Source organism: Pristis pectinata, chromosome 5 (assembly GCF_009764475.1).
Source record: "Pristis pectinata isolate sPriPec2 chromosome 5, sPriPec2.1.pri, whole genome shotgun sequence".
In the NCBI taxonomy this organism is placed as follows: domain Eukaryota; kingdom Metazoa; phylum Chordata; class Chondrichthyes; order Rhinopristiformes; family Pristidae; genus Pristis; species Pristis pectinata.
In genome coordinates this window covers 50,094,918-50,115,428 of record NC_067409.1, presented here as the reverse complement: position 1 = coordinate 50,115,428, position 20,511 = coordinate 50,094,918, and the positions used below count along the sequence as shown (strand labels likewise).

General features: G+C 40.0%; 1 protein-coding gene across 1 annotated transcript in view; it reads left to right on the top strand.

Moving 5' to 3' along the window:
- The window catches only part of LOC127570556 (polycystic kidney disease protein 1-like 1), a 95,386-nt gene that overhangs the window by 50,738 nt on the left and 24,137 nt on the right, over positions 1–20,511 (top strand). Inside the window, exons 32-42 of the mRNA XM_052016219.1 lie at positions 109–228; positions 1,537–1,612; positions 1,839–1,915; positions 3,345–3,540; positions 3,929–4,067; positions 4,174–4,258; positions 4,981–5,169; positions 10,147–10,265; positions 10,423–10,533; positions 12,677–12,800; positions 20,105–20,280. Of these exons, the coding sequence (XP_051872179.1) occupies positions 109–228; positions 1,537–1,612; positions 1,839–1,915; positions 3,345–3,540; positions 3,929–4,067; positions 4,174–4,258; positions 4,981–5,169; positions 10,147–10,265; positions 10,423–10,533; positions 12,677–12,800; positions 20,105–20,280 (1,412 nt within the window). The remainder of the gene's footprint in view (positions 1–108; positions 229–1,536; positions 1,613–1,838; positions 1,916–3,344; positions 3,541–3,928; positions 4,068–4,173; positions 4,259–4,980; positions 5,170–10,146; positions 10,266–10,422; positions 10,534–12,676; positions 12,801–20,104; positions 20,281–20,511) is intronic.

Sequence of the window (20,511 nt, the reverse complement as noted above, 5' to 3'; positions counted from 1 at the left end):
CTGACGATTTCTCTTTGCACCCATAATAGGTTCATTATTTGTTCCCTCCATCCTTATATTGTCTCACAAGTGATTCTTGTATTGTTAAGTATTTCTTTTTATTTCTAGTACACTGCTGAACTGGGTCTCATTGATGTCTCAACTGCCTCCTTAGTTACTGGCTTGATTACGACAGTAGTAGTTCTACCAGTTGTATTGTTGCTATCATTGCTATTCAGGTTTAGCAAGGTGAGATTATGCATTGTTCTTAACTTGTATCTTTCATTGATTAAGGACATAATATTAGTTTCACCTTTTTGCTTTAGAGGCAAACTGCACTGGAAATTGCACCAAATTCCAGATATTTGCACCAATGCAAAGTCTTCCTTGTGATCGGACAAAGGGCAGGGTTTTAGAATAATACGTGGGCCAAATCTTCTGATTCACTCCAGTGCTAATGACAGGACTTACCCTCATTTCACATGCAAGTCCTGATGTCCAATGCAGATGTTGGCCTAAACCAACCCCTGCCCTGCTGCCAGTGCAGCCAGTTCCCCTACTCAGCATTAGAAGGCTCCCCATTGAGCCCAACAAGGCAGTGTGAATGTCCACAGGCTTTCCCCTTCTCAGCCTGGGAAATCTGCACAAGTGGAACAGTCCCATTAAGACAGGTGGAAAAATATCACCTTCCTTTTGGGAGGAAGGTGAGCACAATTTGTTTAGTTAATTATGGTAGTTTAAATGCTTCTATGTATCTTTTTAGTATTCTAACTTGAAAAAAGTATTTTTTATTATGTTGTGACAGACTCAAGTATTGTTGAATATTGATGAAAGCTGTTACTGTAACAGTATTGTCGTTTGGTGAGCGTGGGAGGGTGGGGCCTCACTGGCTATCAAAGCCATCCTGTGAATGTAGCCAACTGCCTGTGTTGAGACAGCTCCTACACTGTTCCCTGCTGTGCTGAAGTACTGAGAGCTGTCTTCCAGCAGAGCTCTGTGTCCAGGGCTGTGCTGGAAGAAACAGCCTAGCTGCAAGGCAGATGGTCAGTGATCTCAAGGCAATGGAGGATTACCCATGTTTTCTTTGATGCATTAACCTAGTGCAGTTTTATTAGTGGGACTAGAAATGGATTTGTCACAAAAATATGCAACTGTAATGTCAAGTCAACTGTTTATAAATATTCTGATTTTAAATCAACTCTAAAAATTGTATAGTGAACCATTTTGCAAATTAAATCACTTGTAATATTTAAACATTTTAAAAATATACCTGAAAAAATTTTCTTAATTTGAAGAGCCTCGTTGAATAGTTTTAGACTGGTATATTTCGGCAGAAGCCCATCATTTTGAAAAGTTTTTACTTGGGGACAATGCCAATTTTTATGAGTGGGGTCAGCTTTGAAAACTAGCATCAAAAATTGAAGAAACTCTGCACTGAACATAACTTGCACTTTGACTTCTGAAAGCTATTAAATTGTACTGGTGAAACCATTACAAGCTGACAGAAACTTAAGACAAATGCATGATTTACCTTTTTGTATGGTTTCTTTATATTAGGTAAAATTGCTGCGGGAAACTTCTACTGAAGAGCAATACGGGACTACAAGAGAATCCAATATATATTCTATCGAAGGTAACATGGAATTATATTCAAAGTAACGGTCAACAAAGAAATTAATTTTCCCAGAGTAAAAATAAAAAAAAGTGAGAAGTGTTCTAGACAATGAATGATGTGCAACACTGTACAACACATGAAAAAAATAAGTTCCTACCATAACAACAAATCATTTTGGACAGTTAAATAATATTCTATTGCTGTGATATGTCTTCAGCTCATTGAGATGCTCTGCTATTCCCAGACAGTGCACTTGAATCCTTCCTGTCCTGGCAGAACCTGCAGCAGTGGGCACAGGAAGCATGGAGGAAAAAGTATGAGGTGAGAATTAAGTTACAGATGGATCCAGTCAGATCTGCTCAAGATAATTAAAGAACAGCAATTTATATTTATAAAATGTTTTTAATTTTGTAAAATATCTCAAGTTGGTTCACAAAAGTACTTACAAACAAAATCTACCACCAAGCCACAGAAGCAATTGGGCCAGCGATTCTGGCAACAGCAAGCTGCCTGTGGCCACAATCCTCACACCCACTATGTTCGCATTTACCTTGAGAACTCACTTGTCCTCAATGTCAAGACATGCACACTACATAAAAACATAAGAAGATAAGAAATAGAAGCAGGTGTTGGTTATTTGCCCCGTGTAACTGCTCTGCCATTCAGTATGACCACCGCTGATCTTTACTTTGGTGCCATTTTCCTGAACTATCACCATGTCCCTGGATTTGCTTAATATCCAAAAATCTATCAGGGTGTCTCTTGAATATACCTTGTGGTTGAGCCTCCACGTCCCTCGGGTAGAGAATTCAGAAGGTTCACCACCCAATGGGTGGAGAAACTCCTCCTCATCTCAGCCCTGATTTGCTGATCCCTTATTTTGAAAGTGTGAGCCATGGCTCTAGGCACCAAAATATTTGAACATTTCAGAATAGCTCTCATATTCAGAAACATACGAAAGGGTTAAAAAAAACTATTAAAAATTAATCCAAGAATTGAAAATAATTAAAATTACTATTTTAAAATTAAAACACAGAGGACGGCACCGTAGTGTAGTGGTTAGCGTAACGCTATTACAGCGCCAGCAGTTGGGGTTCAATTCCCGTCATTGTCTGTAAGGAGTTAGTACATTCTCCCTGTGACGGCACGGGTTTCCTCCAGGTGCTCTGGTTTCCTCCCACATTCCAAAGACGTATGGGTTAGTAGGTTACCATGTGTGTAATTGAGGGGTGCGGGCTTGTTGGGCCGGAAGGGCCTGTTACCGTGCTGTATAAATAAAGTCTAAAGTTTAATTGCAATCAGTTAAGGATTCAATTAATAAAGCAAATTGTAGATTGCATGATATGTATTTTAGATCCTTCTATATCTGCTGAGGAGTTATCAGAAGTTCATTCCTCAAGACTACACAAGAAGCACCCTGACACAAATATGGGATAATTTTGCTTGTACCATGAAAGCAAAAGCTAGGTCAAAGAGAGTTGGACAAGGTTTGGAATGGATATCCTGAGCTTAGGACCAAGATGTCTGAAGAAATGGCCGCCAGAGATAGAGTAAGAAAAATCAGTAAGATAGAGTAATCAAATTCAAAGATATGCAATACACGAGAATTAATGCAGCACAGAGATCTTGTATGATTATAAAGCTAGAGAATGTTCCAAACATAGGGAAGTGTGAGGCTAAATAGGATTTGAAAGTAAAGATAAGAATAATTAAATGGAATCTATGTCACCTTGTGTTTGCCTTTCCTCAGCGTGGTATATTGGACTCTCATGTTCCCAGCATTCACTCAAAGCGCTACAGTGATGCAAGCAATAAGAAGGGTGGAACTTGCTCATCTGAAGCCAGCTCAAGTGGATTTGAGGATTGCAGTTCACGGGAAAATGCCAAGCCAATACCAAAGGTCTCAAAACATAACTCCAGTGACCTACGATCAGATTATTCATCAGGTGAAAATAAATTAAGGATTTGCATTGAACGTTAAGCATTTCATGAGAATGCAGAGTAATAATACTGCTGAAACAGCATCCAAATAGTATTGTTGATTAAAAAAAACTTGGAATAATCATCCCGTAGTCATTGATATTCACTTATTAAATTAGCATTGATCTTTAATAAAACATGCATTTCATGCATAGTTTGATCTAGGAATATTTGTGTTTCCCACTGCTCCAAATGCCTTCCTGTGACATGAGCTTTAAGAGAGTTGTGGCCAAATTGAATTTCTCCCAGCCTATCCTGAATTGTTCTTCATAGACAACTGGAAGCAGCTTGCATTCTCAAGTAGATATTTCTGACGGTAATCTTTTAAACTCTTTTATTTTGTTATATCCCTAGAACACAGCAGTTTGTTTGAACAACCTGTGGCAAATAGAGCCAGACATTTTCTTCCATCTTGGTGCTGTTATCTGGCATGGGTCATCTGCCTCTTGATTACCTTGGTGTGTGTGTTGATGACAAGTCTGTTGGGACTGCGGTAAGGAGGACTGGAAGCTGCGTTACCAATTATTTTTACCCAAATTTTGATTTTTTTTGGGATTATAATCATGAAATATTGAAGTAATCTGTCTTATTGATTACAGGTTTGGACCAACCAAATCTATATTGTGGTTACATTCGCTGTTTTTCTCTCTCCTATACTGCATCTTTGTCATCCAGCCCATTGCAGTAAGTGATGTGAAATACACTGTCCAATTACATAGCTGGGATCTGCTTCACTTAGCTTCTTCAATGAAAAATATTGATGGAAAGTGAGAGTTGTGGCCACCAGCCAACTGATGTGGCTTCTTTTATTGGCCATGTCTGCATCCTTTTAATCTCAGTTCCCCGGCAGAAGGTATCACAAAAAATGATTTTGTCACCAAGATAAAGTTCTCCATTTTAGCTGTAGTCATCTATTATTCCATAACATGAAGAGACTGCACTGTTTTTAATCATGACTCACTCATTACCTTTCATACACAGAATAGCATCCTTCTAAGTGCTCCATAGCACATACTCCTCGAACACCAAGGACTGGAGCATGCCATTTGGCCCTCAAGCTTTTTCTAACATTAAATCAGTTCATAACTACCCTGTATCTCCTCCATTTATCGGCCATCGATCCATATTCCTTGAGTTGTCCACTAATTTAAATTAAACCATGTAAATTACATGGCAGAGTGAAGCCATGGATAATTTGTGCTAAAAGTAGATTGTACAGAGTTGGTCTTATCACTAATGAAGATAGCTCTCAAATGACGTATCCATTTTTTTTAATCTGCATGCAGGAAAAGAATCCTTACAGAAAGAAAGCATTTATTTCGAAGTTGAAATTTGTATTCATAAATCATTAGCCACATCTAGTGGCAGGAATGCACAGTTCACTCACTGTTCAAATTCCTTTCCAGATTTTTTGTATAGCAGCTGTAGTTGCATTGAAAAACAAAGATTGCAGTGACTTTTACATCAGCCTCATTGATTCAAATACTTCATCAGATGTCTGCAAGCAATGGAATTCTGAACCTGGTTTTCTTTCTGAGAGCTATCCCATTGATACCCATTACAATCCATACTCTGCCCCAATGGATCTTGACAGGGTAAAAAAAATCTCTTTTACTCACAAAGTATTTTGCACAATTTACTTGTATGTGGTCTTTGTTACAAGGAATATCAGTCTGTTTCAAAACATTACAAGTTTTGGAAATTTATCTCCTGATTATTCACTAATGGCTCTTGCTGGAAAGAGTGATATATGTTTGTAAGGTAAAGCTTTGACCCTGTGGTAAGTAGCCATCAGTATTCACTGCCAAGACTCCCACATAAACGGCATCTGGAGGGATGCTATTCTCTTGAAACAATCACACGTCAAGAGAAGAGAAAATAATTTGCTAATCTCCACATTGTGCCACAATTTACTGATTCATTGAGCACTTTGTGTGAGTGTTGGTATGATGAGGGAAGCTAGAAGATAACATTATTTAAACAAACCTATCTAACTTTAGGAGATAGTCCAGCTGACTGCTTTCTTCTCTGAATTGCTTTGTATCCCTTGTTTTTGTTTCATGTATAAGATTGTGCCTGCAGAGTTGCCCATTTTCTTATGCAGCTGCTAAAGAACTTTTGTAAAGATTAAACAGTTCCCTTTTATGATTGGTTAGATGAATAAAAGAGCATTGATTAAGTGTAGTAGATACTTCAATATATAAAAATTTTGAAAATGAAAACAGCACATCATTTTCACCATGATGTCATCTTGAGTGTATCATTGTGCCCCAAATTCACATCATTGCAATGCAAATGACATTGCCTCAATTTTTGGAATCAATTAAAAAAATTTCACTCACTTCATCAAAGGATCTACAGATAGAGCAATACAGCACAGATACAGGCCCTTCAGCCCAATGAGTTCATTCCAACCACGGTGCCCACCCATATAGTCCCAGCGTTCAGCCCGTATCCCTCTAAACCCCGCCCCTCCATGTACCTATCCAGGTTCTTCATAAATTATACTATTGTACCTGCCTCAACCACTTCTTCTCATTCCATACACTCACCACCCTTTGCATGAAAAGGTTGCCTTTTAAATCTTTCCCCTCTCACACTAAGCCTATGCCCCCTAGTTTTGGACTCCTCTACCGTGGGGAAAAGACTGTTACCATCCACCTTATCTATGCCTCTCATAATTACAAACATTTCTATAAGGTTGCCCCCTAATTCTCCTACGTCCAAGGAATAAAGACCTAGCCTGGCCAACCTCTCTCTATAACTCAGGCCCACTGGTCCTGGCAACATCCTCATAAATTTTTTGTGCATTCTTTCCAGTTTAACCACATCTTTCCCATAACAGGGTGACCAAAACTGTACACAGTACTCCAAGTGCGGCCTCACCAACAACTTGTACAACTGCAACATAATGTCCCATTTCCTATACTCAATGCCCTGATTGATGAAGGCCAGTGTGCTAAATGCCTTTTTCACCATCCTGTCTACCTGTGACGCCACTTTCAATGAGCTATGCACTTGTACTCCCAGGTCTCCCTGTTCTATTACACTCCCTAGTGCCCTACTATTCATTGTATAAGTTCCATGCTGGGTTGACTTTCCAAAATTCATCACCTCACTTATCTGTATTGAAATCCATTTGCTGCTCCTTGGCCCACTTCCCTAACTGATCAAGATCCCCCTGTAGTCTATCTTCTTCACTATCAACAGCACCTGCTAATTTTGTGTCCTCCGCAAACCTACTGATCAAACCTTGTGCATTCACATCCAAATCATTTATATAAATAACAAATAACAAGGGTCCCAACACCGGCCCCTGCATCACACCATGAGTCACTGACCTCCATTCTGAGAAACAACCTTCAACCAGCACTCTCTGCTTCCTTCCTCTGAGCCAATGTTGAATCCACCTAACAAGCTCTCCCTGCATTCCGTGGGACCTAACTTTCCAGACCAGCATACCAGACGGGACCTTGTCAAAGGCCTTGCTGAAGTCCAAATGGACAACATCCACTGCCCCACCCTCATCTACCTTTTTGGTTACCTCTTCAAAAAACCAAAAGATTCATCAAGCACGACTTTCTAAACACAAAGCCATGCTGACTCCTAATCAGACTCTGTCTATCCAAATGCTGGTAGATTCTGTCCCTCAGAATTCACTCCAGTAACTTCCCCATCACTGACATCAGGCTGACTGGCCTGTAGCTCCCTGGCTTGTCCTTGCAACCCCTCTTAAACAACAGAACAACATTAGCCACCTTCTAGTCTTCGGGAACTTCACCAGTGGCTAACGATGAAGCAAATATCTCCACAATGGTCTCTGCGATTTCTTCTCTAGCTTCCCACAAAGTCCAAAGATGCACTCGGTCTGGCCCTGAGGACTTATCCACCAAAATGTGCTGTAAGGCTGCAAATATCTCCTCTGTGGTAATATGAATGTCCTCCAAAACATCTCCACTTGTTTCCCTTATCTCTTGAGCAACCATGATTTTCTCCTCAGTGAACACCAAGAAGAAATAATTGTTCAAAATACTACCCATCTTCTGTGGCTTGAGACATAGGCAGCCCTGCTTATCTCTAAGAGGACCCGCTCTCTCTCCCTAGCCACCCTTTTACTATACAGCTATAGAACCTCTTGGGATCTTCCTTAACCTTACCTGCCAGATCCACCTTATACCTTCTCTTTGCCTTCCTGATTTCCCTCAGTGTATCCTTAATCTTTTTATAGTCATCAAGGGATTCACTCATCCCCAACCTCCTAAATGCAATATATGCTTCCCTTTCCTGACCAGAGCCTCAATATCTCTTGTCAGCCAAGGATCCCCAAACTTGCCAGGTTCAACCTTCACCCTAACAGGAACATGCTGCTCCTGGACTGTTGATATCACACAAAAGCCTCCCACTTGCTATCCGTTCCTTTCCCTTCAAACAGGCTCACCCTCTCAAGCTCTGCTTGATCCTACCTACTTCTCCCAAAACTAGCCCTGCTCCAGTTTAGGACCCTAACCTGTGGTCCTGTCCTATCCTTTTCCAACACCGTCTTAAAACTAATAGAATTATGGTCACTAGAGCCAAAGTGCTCCCTGACTGCCTCTTCAGTTACTTGCCCTGCCTTGTTCCCTAAGAGGAGATCCAGTATCGCACCCTGCTGAGTAGGGCCCTCTGTTTATTGACTCAGGAAACTTTCCCGGACACATTTCACAAATTCCACCCCATCCATGCCCTTAACACTCTGGATGGCCCAGTCAGTACCAGGGAAATTAAAATCTCCCATGAATACAATGCTATTATTCTTACAACTATGAGCAATTTCTCTGCACACCTGCTCCTCAAGTTCTCACTGACTATTGGGGGAGGGGGAGAGTCTATAATACAGCCCCACTAGCATGATCCTCACCTTCTTGTTTTTAAGTTCCACCCATATGGCCTCACTGAACGATCCCCCAAGAATGTCATCTCTAAGTACTGACTGCTGTTACATCCTCCCTTATCAAGAAGGCAACACCCCCTCCTCGCTTACCTGTACCTCTGCCACACTTGTAGCATCTGTATCCTGGAATATTGAGCTGTAAGTCCTGCCCTTCTCTCAGCCATGTTTCTGTTATGCCTACAATATCCCAGTCCTCAGAGCCAATCCACACTCCAAGTTCGTCTGCCTTACCTGTTAAGCCTTGTGCATTGAAATAAATGCAGTTTAACTAAGTATTCCTTTCCCTCCCTTTACTGTGCCCCTGGCTATCCTGATTAATTAACTTGCTCTTGCTGGCTACTGCTTTGTCCCATGACTTGGTCCTGCTCAGAGTTCCACCTCCCTGCCAATCTAGTTTACACCCTCTCATGTAGCACTAACATGTTTTCCTGCAAGGATCTTGGTCCCTCTCTGGTTCAAGTGCAACCCGTCCCTCTTATAGAGGTCAGAAGAGATCCAATGATCCAAGAAACTGAATCACTGCCCCCTGCACCAGCTCCTCAGCCACAAATTCATCTCATCTATCTTTCAATTTCTCACCTTGCTGGCACATGGCACTGGAGTAACCCAGAGATTACTTGAGATCTTGCTTCTTAACTTCTTACCTAACTTCCTATACTCATTCTGCAGGACCTCATCCCTTGTTCTACCTATGTTGTTTGTACCAACATGTACAATGACCTCTGGCTGTTCACCCTCCACCTCAAGAATATTCTGCATCTATGAGTCCTTTCAAGTCAGAAATAATTAAAACACTATTCTCTGCCACATTCAAGAATGGTAAAATGGATTTGAATCTGGATATGTTTCTTATTCAGTCTTCCTCTAAGCTTGCCTAGAAGTTGGAGTTCACCCATTTTGGTGCATTATACAGATTGGTGTGGCACTGGTGCACATTGAGGTGGCATGTAAAAGGTCAGGACTTTGGCAGAACCCAGTTAAGAAAGTATTTGAGTGGTTTTCATCAAAATTCAGGTGTTGAAACTTTATCTGAGCTGTTCCCCTCAGCAGCTGCTTGCAGAGAATGCAGCAGCTACATCACAGCTATGAAGTATTTCAAGGTGGTTGGAATTTAAAAGAACCTTCTCCATTGCAGCCATGAGCCCATCACAGTGGCAGAGATCACAGCTGTGAATTATGTACTAGGGCTGCCATTATTTTGGGTCATCTAGCAATGTGGTAGAAAAATGCTGAGCAAAATAACTGAGGGTGACATGCAGAGAGAAATGCATTAATGAAACATTGATGGCCCTTCAATTCACTTCATCCTATCAGACTGATGTGGGATTAGACCCTGGTTTTGCTGTGAGTTATAAATGTGGGTTGTAGGTTGCTCATGTCCCACCCAATTTCAGTCGCTAAGTGTGGCAATGGATGTTGGACAACGGATATCATCATTGAATGTGTGTCTGATGCCAGAGATACATTGGGCATTACACGCACAAAATGGCTTTTATGTGCAATTTATCAATTTCTAATCATTGCATATAGTAAAGGGATATTTTCACTTGCAATATGGCAAAGCAAATACAATATTAGAAGTGCACTTGAAATTTCTGTTAGCTATTGAATAATGGTTTGTTTCTATATTTCTACTGACCAGATTGTGGCTGCTCGTCAAAGGGCTCGATATTTACGATTGGCTCGACCACCAACTTCTGCACAGCTGAAAGAAGCCAAAGACCGTATGAGAAAAGAAAACCTCATTCAACAAACATTACAGTATTTCATGTTTTGCTTTTTTAAAAAATTATTGTCCTTTTTATGAAAATTGCATAAGTTTATAATTTAATAGTTTCTTTTCCCCCTCACTAGCTCTTGTGCTTTCCTTATAACAGGGTTACACTTTTTCAAAATGTCATTATTTTCCCTGTTGCAGAGAATTTGTGCTTTACATTGTTATGCTGATACTACTGCTGTTGATAACATTTGGTAAATTTTCCAAAGATGAGTATCGCCTCAATCAAGCTGTTCGAGTGGAGTTTACAAGGTATGCTGTACTAGCTTGCTTTTGCAGTTTTTACTCAAGTGCCTTAGAATGAGTGCAAACCTGAAACATAAGAAGGTTTCTGACTAAACCAAAACCAAGATACTACAGGTGCTAGAATCTGAACTGACCAGAAACATCAGAAGCTCAGTCAGTGAAGAGAGAAACAGTGTTAACAATTCAGGCTGATGATCTTTCAAAAGGATCTGAACCAGTTGTTTGTATGACAATCTGTCATCCTTCATGGTTGTTTACTTTCCAATGTTCATTCATAAATGAATACATGTATTGAATTTAGCTGCATGGAATGAATCCAGCAATGGAACAAGTCCAGCATCAAAACTACTATGTTATTTTAATAATATTCCAATCACGGTTGGTTAATTCTAATTTTATCAAACTAGTATTTTCTTCTGTGTAAAATGACTAAGGACATATTTCTGAGAGCTTCCTACATAGTTTACTGTGCATGAAGAACCATAAACCTAAAGCTTCGAGAGATGCAGTGACAAGGAAGGATTTACATTCGTACATTATCTCATCATATCTCTCATACACAATGACTTAGTTGAACTTATAGTGTAGGCTGTTAAAAGAGAAAAAAGAGGAAGCATTTTGAACATTGGCAAGGTCTACAAAAGTGATTGAAAAAAACTATTTAGACAACCATTTTTTTGCTCATGTTTGAGTAGGTTGGAAGTGTGCTGTTGACATTTAGGTTTAAAACATTTGAAAGATTATCACAAAAATATGAAATTATGTAGTGCTGTTTATTTTAGTAATACATGATTGAAAATGTACTTAGCATGGAGTGAAACATGATAACAACTACTTCTGGTCATTTTGGCTCATTCTGAAAATATAACCAGGCACTTCCCAGTGTGAGTTGTGCTTGTGTTGCTGGGTCAATTAGACCTTGCTGTCGAAGGAGAAATCATCACTTGGGCATTCCCGGGCAACTAGATCTCTGCGGCAAGGTCCACAACGGTAATGAGAAAAGTTATACTTGCCTTATATCCTTTGAGCCTGTACTCAAGGGTAGCAACAGTCTTCCACTCCAATTGACCAAATCCACCAGTCCCTTGCGGATCATATGTTTTTATTCAGGCTGAAGGCAGACTGAAGTTGACTGTAGCGTGCACATCACCAAGGAAGTCTTTGTTGCCTCACCTCAATGACCACATGATGCATTGGAATTCCCAGGCAAACCTTCACTGAAGAAGTCTTTTCCTATAGATGTGTAGTGAAATTTCTTATAATCTACTCTTAGATCATAAGAAAATAGGAGCAGGAGAGGACCACCTGGCCCCTCAAGCTTGCTCTGCCATTCAACATGGCTGATCTACCACAGACCTCAGCTCCTCTTCTATGCCATTTTCCCATTGCCTTCAATTCCACAATCTTTCAAAAAATTGTCCACTCCCCTTTAAACGTTTCCAAAGATTAGCCTCTTCATCCCTTCAGTGTAGAGAATTCCAGAGGTTCGCTACCCTCTGTGAGAACAAGTTTATTGGCACCTCAATTTTAAATGATCACCCCCCTCTAAACTTGTAACTATTGTGAATAACATCTTGTTGAATTCTCGTTTTTTAAATTCATTCTCAGTGCTTATACATTGCTCGCCCATCCCTAATTTTTGAAGCCCTGCAAGTATTCTCACTATGTTATTAAATGAGGAGTTTTTGGATTTTGATCTGGTGACAGTGAAGGAGTAAAGAGATTTATCAGGACACAGGAGAGTGTGTATCTTGGACTGAAACTTAGTGCTGATGGTATTCCCATCCACCTACTACCCCAGCTGTCTTATGTGGGAGATGATGCCCAAAGAGCAAGACACTGCGCAGAATCCTATAAATATTACATACTCCAAACATGGATATTTAAGTCAATGGATGACATGCCAAAAAGTCAAATGCTGTGTCCTGCACAGTGTTGAATTCCACCACACTCTTCACTTGTACCTTGTGGATGAGACAAAGTCTTTAGGCAGTGAGATGATTAACCACTCAGCAGATTGCTATGCCATCATCGATATAGAAAATTGACTGTTTACATGGAGGTGAAAAAATGGACTGAAAAATATAATTCTCAAACATTATTTTTGCTTGACAATTTATTTCACAAATAACGTTGTTCTTATATTTAGGAATGTGAAAAATCCTTTCATAAATGTGAAATCAGCTGATGATTGGTGGAATTGGAGTTTTACCACCTTGTTACATGGCCTGTATTGGGACACATGGTACAACAATGCTGCAGCCAAAAGCCAGGTAACTTGTACCAATAATCACCTAAGTACATTTGAATTACCTTTAATTTTCCTGACTAAAGCTTTCCAGGGTAGACCAGAAACAGTGTTCTTTTTTATAATCCCAGTATTCTCAGTAAAGAGGAGGATGGTCCCCTTTCATTTTATAAATGATTGAAGGAGAAAACATTTATATGTTTTCTCTTTGGATCTAACACTATCCCTAATTTCCCCTGTTAGCCATGTTTGAGCTCTCCTTCCTGTTTTACTTTTGTCCCGTACAGGAATGAACAATTGTTGTGATTAGTCCATGCCCTCTTATAATATTTGCATTGCCAATCCACCATCAACCCCACAAGTTATGTTCCCCACACATATCGTCACAGTTTCCTTTATTTAGATTCAGGTCCTGAATCTCAGAATGAATCACTCTCTATTATAGTGAAGAATTCTTGTCATATTGTGGCAGCTCCTCCTCAGGGGACATTGCACAGAAAGATTGTTCCTCATTATACAACACCCAGGCTTGGATGGCCTACCCTTTATTTGGTTCCCCAACATATTGGTCCAGAAATCCATCCTATATACACTCTAGGGATTCTTCCCCCACAGTTTTGTTGGAACTGTCATTAGCCCAATCTACATATAAACTTTAATCACTCAAGATTATAGTTGCATCCTTGTTACGTGAAACCCTAATTTCTTGTTTAAAGCTAACCCCAACATCATTGTTTGTGGGTCTGTATACAATTTCCACTAATATTTTCTGTTCCTTGATATTTGTTAGCTTTATCCAGACAGATTCACTTCATCCAAACTCATATTCTTCTTCACTATTGCATTAATCTCCTTTTTAACCAACAACGCTACCCAATTTCTTTCTCCCTTTTGCCTGTCCTTAAATATTGAATAGCCCAGGATATTCAGTTTTTATCCTCCTCCAACCCCTCACCGTCTTGTATTCATAATCCCATATAAATCATTCCCAATTAATTCATCCACCTTTCTATGAACACTCTGTGCATTAAGACAGATGGCCTTTATGCTTGCCTTTTTAATATTCTTAATAATTTTAGCATTATTTTGCAGTGAGGTCCTGTTTGTTTTTCACCCTTGATGTATCCTCGCTCTGTCCTTTGTTTACATGCTAGTGTCCCCTTCATGCATACATCCTACCTCCCAACAGCCCCAGCAAACCCTCTCCTAGGATATTGGTTCCTGTGACTCATCTCATCTCCTTGAAAACCCGATGCAATGTCTCAGGAATATAACTCTTCCCATCTCCTCCAAAACCTGACGCAATGTCTGCACCTTCTCTCCAGCCACGTAGTCATCTGGTTGATTCTCCTGTTCCTCTCTGGAATTGGAAGTAATCCAGAAATTACTATCTTTGATGTCCTGCTTTTTAACTTGTTTTTCAATTCCTTAAATTCATCTTACAGGACTTCATCCCTTTTCCTCTGTTGTTGATATGTACCATGAGCACTGACTGTTCACTCTTCTCCTTTAGGATGCTCTGCAAAGGGATACTGTGTTGTGTTTCAACATGATTTCTGTCACTTACTGTTCAAATTACTTTTCCTTTAAACTGGTTCAATACTGATGTGGTCACTGGAGAATTGCTATGTCATAACTACATAATCTAAAATGTTCGAAGTACAAAGTGTGTGGCTGATTGTAGTTTCAATTACATCTGATAGGCTGGTCCACTTCATGGGAAGTGTCACTTGATCGGTGCACCATCACTAAGGAAAATCCAAGTCAGAAATAGCTCAACCTGCAATGTAAGTGGTTTATGATCCATTCAGTAAACCTATTGAGATTACGTAATATTTTTACTCAGAAAATTCTAGAAGCAGTCAGTAGGTCAGGCAGCACCTGGAGAAAGAGAGACAGAGTTAGCAGTCTTTGACTTGAAGCATTAATTCTGTTTCTCTTTCCACAGATTCTCCCTGACCTGCTGAGTGTTTCCAGCATATTCTGCTTTAACTTCAGATTTCCAGCATCTGTGCTTTTCTTGATTTAGATTTAATTATTTTTTTATTCCACTGTTCCTATAATTCATTTTGTTCTCAGAGCAGAATATTTGCAGTAAAGAACATTTGATAACTTCAAGTAAGAATAATAAAAAGCATAAAAATATTTCATTATGGAATATGATTGAGATTATCATCTACTATATTTCAAGATTGTGACACAAAGTAAAAGTTTATGCCTGTGGATCATTTAATTTCAAATCAGTGCAAGAGTGTTTATCAATAGCTGTGGAACTTTTATACACACCACAGAACACAATACAGATTTTGATTTGATCTCCATCTAGTCTATTTTAAAATAAAACATTGCCAAAACTATATAAACATAAACGTACAACAAACTAGTTTCCTTCATTTATGCTGCAGTTACAATACACAATAAACAGTAGCATTCTTTGTCTTCCATCAAATCATAAAGAACTGGGTGTTCCCCACACAGCTCACTTATAGGAGAGCTGGATTGACCACCTTGGTGTCCTCCTTCTGGATTTTTTCTGAATGTGGATGGCTGGGTGAGCTGATCCTCTGTACCTGACAAGCATTCTGCTAGGCCAGTAGAGAGTAGACCCAATCAACCCATCTTTAAGACCTGCTCTCAGACTTACGTTGAGGCTTTTGATAACTTGCTTCTACCAGAGACATTCAAATTTTTTAAATTATTTAAATTTACCTGAATTGTTTCAAATGTCTCTGTCAGACATTTGAAACAATTCAGGTAAATTTAAATAATTAAAAAGATAGACAAATAATTCTTTAAATAAATTTAAATACTTTAAACACTAACAAATAATTATAACATTAAAATAAAGTAAAATAACTGACCTGCACTTACATTTTTTACAGGATCAATAACCTTGTACAAGTGAGTAGGGTTGCTGTTCAAATACCAGCACTCCCTGATGGAAAGATAAGAGGCTGGATATGAAGTGTGTCCACCTCACTCCTTGGCACAACACTGCTCCACCACTGGACTCGGTGCTGAGTCCAAAGGTGGTGCAGGAGGTTGGATGCACTGCAGTCTGTTCTCCAACTCATCTCAGACCAATCATGCATAGAATTCTGAAAAGTGCTGGGCCCTGAATAGCTGCTGGTTGGTGCATCACTGCAGAAATGCCAGCTGTCAGTCAACTCAGTTTGGTACATTCTCCGATCTGCTGCTGTCCTAGAGCTGCACAGCACAGAAATGGGCCTTGAAACCCAACTGGTCCATGCCGACCATGATTCCTATCTATGTTAATCTCATTTGCCTGCATTAGGCCTATATCTCTCTACTCCTTTCCTATCCAAGTACCTGTCCAAATGCCTTTTAAGTGGTACTGTATAATTGTAACTGTCTCTATCATCTCCTTTGGCAGCTTGTTCCAAATACCCACCACCCTCTGTGTGGAAAAACCTGACCCTCAGATCTTTAAATTTCTCCTGCCACCCCCATCCTAGGAAAAAGACTCTCTCTATCTACCCTATCTATGGCCTTCATAATTTTATGAATGATCTATAAGGTCACCCCTCAGCCTCCTACATTCCAGTGAGAATAAGCTCAGCTATCCAATCTCTCCCTATAACTACAGCCCTCCATTCCAGGCAACATCCTGCTGAATCTCTTCTGCATTCTCTCTGTTGCTACCATATCCTTCCTATAGTGTAGTGACCAGCACTGTACACTGTACCCTGAGTATGGTCTTTTGTACAGCTACAATATGACATCCCAACTCTTATACTCAGTGCCTCGGCCTATGATGGCAGGCTTGCCAAATTCCTTCTTCACTAACCTATCCACTTGTGTCACCATCTTCATGGAACTATGAACTTGTATCCCAAGGTCTCTCTCTATATATCAACACGACTAAGGTCCCTGTCATTTACTGCATGTGTTCTGCCAGTATTTGACATCCCAAAATGCATTACCTCACACTTGTGTTGATTAAACTATATCTGCCACTGCTGTGCCCAATTTTCCAGCTGATCTCTCTATATCCTTAGAAACCTCCTTCATCTTCTGGGACTCCACCAATTTTCATATCATCAGCAAATTTATTAATCAGACTGCCTACATTCTGATCCAAGTCGTATATATATAGTCCAGGCACTGATCCCTGCAGTACACCACTTGTTACAGATTTCCAGTCAGAAAAATATTCCTCCATCATTACCCTCAGCCTTGTGTCACCAAGCCAATTTTGGATCCAGTTTGCCAGCACACCTTGGATCCCATGTGCTTTAACCTTCTGGACCAGCCTACCATGCAGAACCTTGTCGACCATCCTGCCTTCATCAATTTTGTTAGTTACTCAAAAAACTCAGATTTATGAGACAGGATTCCTCTGCACTAAACCATGCTAACTCCCCCTTATCAGTCACTGCCCTTCCAAGTGAACATACATCCTGTCCCTTAGAATTTTCCAATGATTTCCCTACGACTGATCTGAGACTCACCTGGTTTATCCCTACTGCATTTTTGAATAAGGGAATGACATTAGCTACCCTCAGTCTTCTGGTATCTCACCTAAAGCTAATGACAACGCAAAAATCTCCATTAGAGCCCCAGCAATTTCATCTCTTGCTTCCCACAGCATCCTGGATTAGAAACTGTTGGGCCTTGGGGATATATCCACCTTAATGTGTGCCATTATCTTCAATACTTCCTCCTTCCTGATACAAACATGTTCCAGAATATCAACATACCCTTCCCCTCACTCTCCATCATCCACATCCTTCTCTCTAGTGAATACCAATGAGAAGTATTCACTTAAGAGCCCATGCATATCCCATGCATAGACTTACCCATTGTTCCCTGAGGGGACCTACTCTTTCCCTAACTCTCAAAGGATTTGGGATTTTCCTTTATTCTGCTTGCCAAGGCCATTTTATATTCCTTTTTTTGCCCTCCTAACTTCTTTCTTAAGTTCTCTGCTATATGCCCTATAAATTTCGAAGTACTTATTTAATAATAATTGCCTATACTGTACCTCACGTACGCTTCTGTCTTTTTTCCTGATTTCCTTTATTAACCTTTTATTCCTTTATTCGATTTCCTTTATTAACCAAGGTTCCTTGATCTTACCTTCTTTTCTTCTTACCCTTACAATGCTGACTCTGAACTCTTACTGTTTCACTTTTAAACGCTTCTCGCTTCTCAGATGTTTCTTTCAGTGGCTGCTGCAGTATTTTTGCCATCCACTGCAATTGCTGCTGAAAGGTCCAGTACAGCTGTTCTACCTTTTCAGATGCTTCACTTGGTCACTGAAGCTATTGCATCCCTAGCCTCCTCCAACTTCTTGACAGGTAGATGAGAAACCAAATATCTGTCTCTGAATATAAGCTGCTGTCTAAACATTCCAGAGATTTTTATATGGACAGGTCAGTCTAAATGCAGCTGGATAAATTCATAATGGTACCCCTCCTTCCCAAATTCATCTTACAAGATGCAGCAGACCAGTCATTTTGTCTCATCTCCCTAAATGCTTGCGGTAAAAGGAACATATTACTTTGCTTCAGTCTTTGTCTCCAAAAATAATTGCTTACCCTCTGAACAAGGACTTCGAAACACTCAATGTCAATTTTCCTTGTCTGGCCTGCCGAGAGTTTGGGGGCCTACAGAGACCCTAACAGCTGTAAATGCTGTTAGATTTGAAAAGCTGACAGTTCCTGGGAAAGTCTGGGAAGTTCCACAGACGTGCCCCATTGATATGGAGAGTGAGGTCTGCCTTTTGTTCATAATAGATGAATTTAAATGCCAAGGGAAGTAGGTTGAAATCCCAGCAGAAAAGGCTACTGCTTGAAATTCTGGGAACCGAGCCAGAAATCAACTTTTCCATCAGTACAATGACTATGAAAACAATCAGTCCCTTTTACTTTGTGCACACAATTTTATGCTCATAACTAGATTCCCTCAACATTGCTGATGCCTAGTTAACTTTTTACATTCATTCATACCATCAACATTCTCTGAAGTCACTATTGACCAAAAGCTTTCACAGCCATGTAAATCTTGCAACTACAGGAGTGGGTCAGAAGCTGGGTATCTTGTACTGGATACCACACCCCCTAACTCTTCAAAGCCTCTTCAACAAGTCAGAAGTCAGGATGGTATGTCACCAAGAAGGCAACTTGAAGGTGGTAGTGATCCAAAACATCTTTTGCTCTGCTCTCCATCTGTCTGGATGAGTGCAGCTCCAAGAACATTCAAGATGTTTGGCACCTTCCAGGACAGGGTAACCTGCCTGTTTCAAATGTAATCCTGCTGCCTAAACATTTTCTCCCCCACCCACTGGTACAGTGTATGCACAGTGTGTACCATTTACAAATGTATTGCAACAAGTTCCAAAGCACTTCAACCAGGAGCTCCCCAACCGTAATTTCCACTATCTAGAAAGACAAGGTTTTTTTGTGTACCACCACCTACAAGTTGCTTTCTAAGAGGCACACCATCATGATTTGGAAAAGCATTGAAACTTTCTACCCAATGACATTCACTGCAAGAAGGTGACTTACCACCATCATCTTGGGGACATTTGGAGCTATGCAGTAAATGCTGCCCAAGCAACAACACACATATCTTGTAAGTGATTCAAATTCCCAGAGAATGAGATTGGCATGCTGTTTTTCTCTGTATTTGTGACAGCTTTATCCTTTAATCAACATACATCTTTGCACTTCCAACAGAATCACAGGACTGCAAAGTAGAATGGTAACTAGCAGCTAAATATTTCCTCTCCTAGTTCATTTTTACCTGACTGGGATCAACAAAGTGTACTTTTCAGGCACTGAAGTGAGCAGGTTTTTGGTGGCATGATTGAGGACAAAAAGTCTTGGAAGACGTATTTTGTTTTTTTTTAACTATTGTTCAGGAAGTCCCAAAACACTTTACAGCCAGGAAGTACTTTTAAAGTGCAGTCACTATTTGTGATATTGGAACAGCAGCAGTCAATTTACAGACAGGAAGCTTCCAGAAACATTAAAGTGAAACTGACCAGATAATCTGTTTCAGTAATGTTGATTGAGGGATAACTGCTGGCTGAACACTGGGGATAAATCTCCTGCTGTTTGTGAAAATAATGCCATAGGGCCTTTTACATCCATCTGTGAGGCTGAAAGGCTCACAGAAGCTTCAGTCTAGATCTTTGTGTCCAGGTTCAGGGAGAATCTGAGTCAGGGAATTTCTGACTCAGAGATGAGAGTGCTAGTCTGAGCCACATCTGGCAACTACACAGCTGATAACCTTTGACTGAGTACCACACTGCTTGGCAACATCACTTCCTAAAAATGTGTTTCACCTTATCTCTACTCCTAGATTCCAGAAATACTGTCAGGGCTTGTCCAAGACTGTGTGCCTCCGTATACCACATTGATTCATCATTCAGATCACTCAAATTCTACGAAGCCTGCAAGAAGTGATAAGTTCAGCCAATGTGGCCAATTCAATTGCTACAAAGGAAAGGGATCCATTATTAGCCTTGGTAGAACACGGTAAGAGATGCAGATGCTTCCAATAATTTGGGTCCAATAAACAATAATCTTAATTCTTGTTTTCAAAGTAGAATTCTTGGTTTCAAGTTATTCATTAAAAAATTATCTTTCAACAAATGGTAACAAAACTTTTTCAACAGCCTCTATATTCCCAACTAGGTGAGATGATCAAATATGTACATTGTATATTAGATGAAGCTAAACAAAGCACTTGCACAAGGACACAATTGT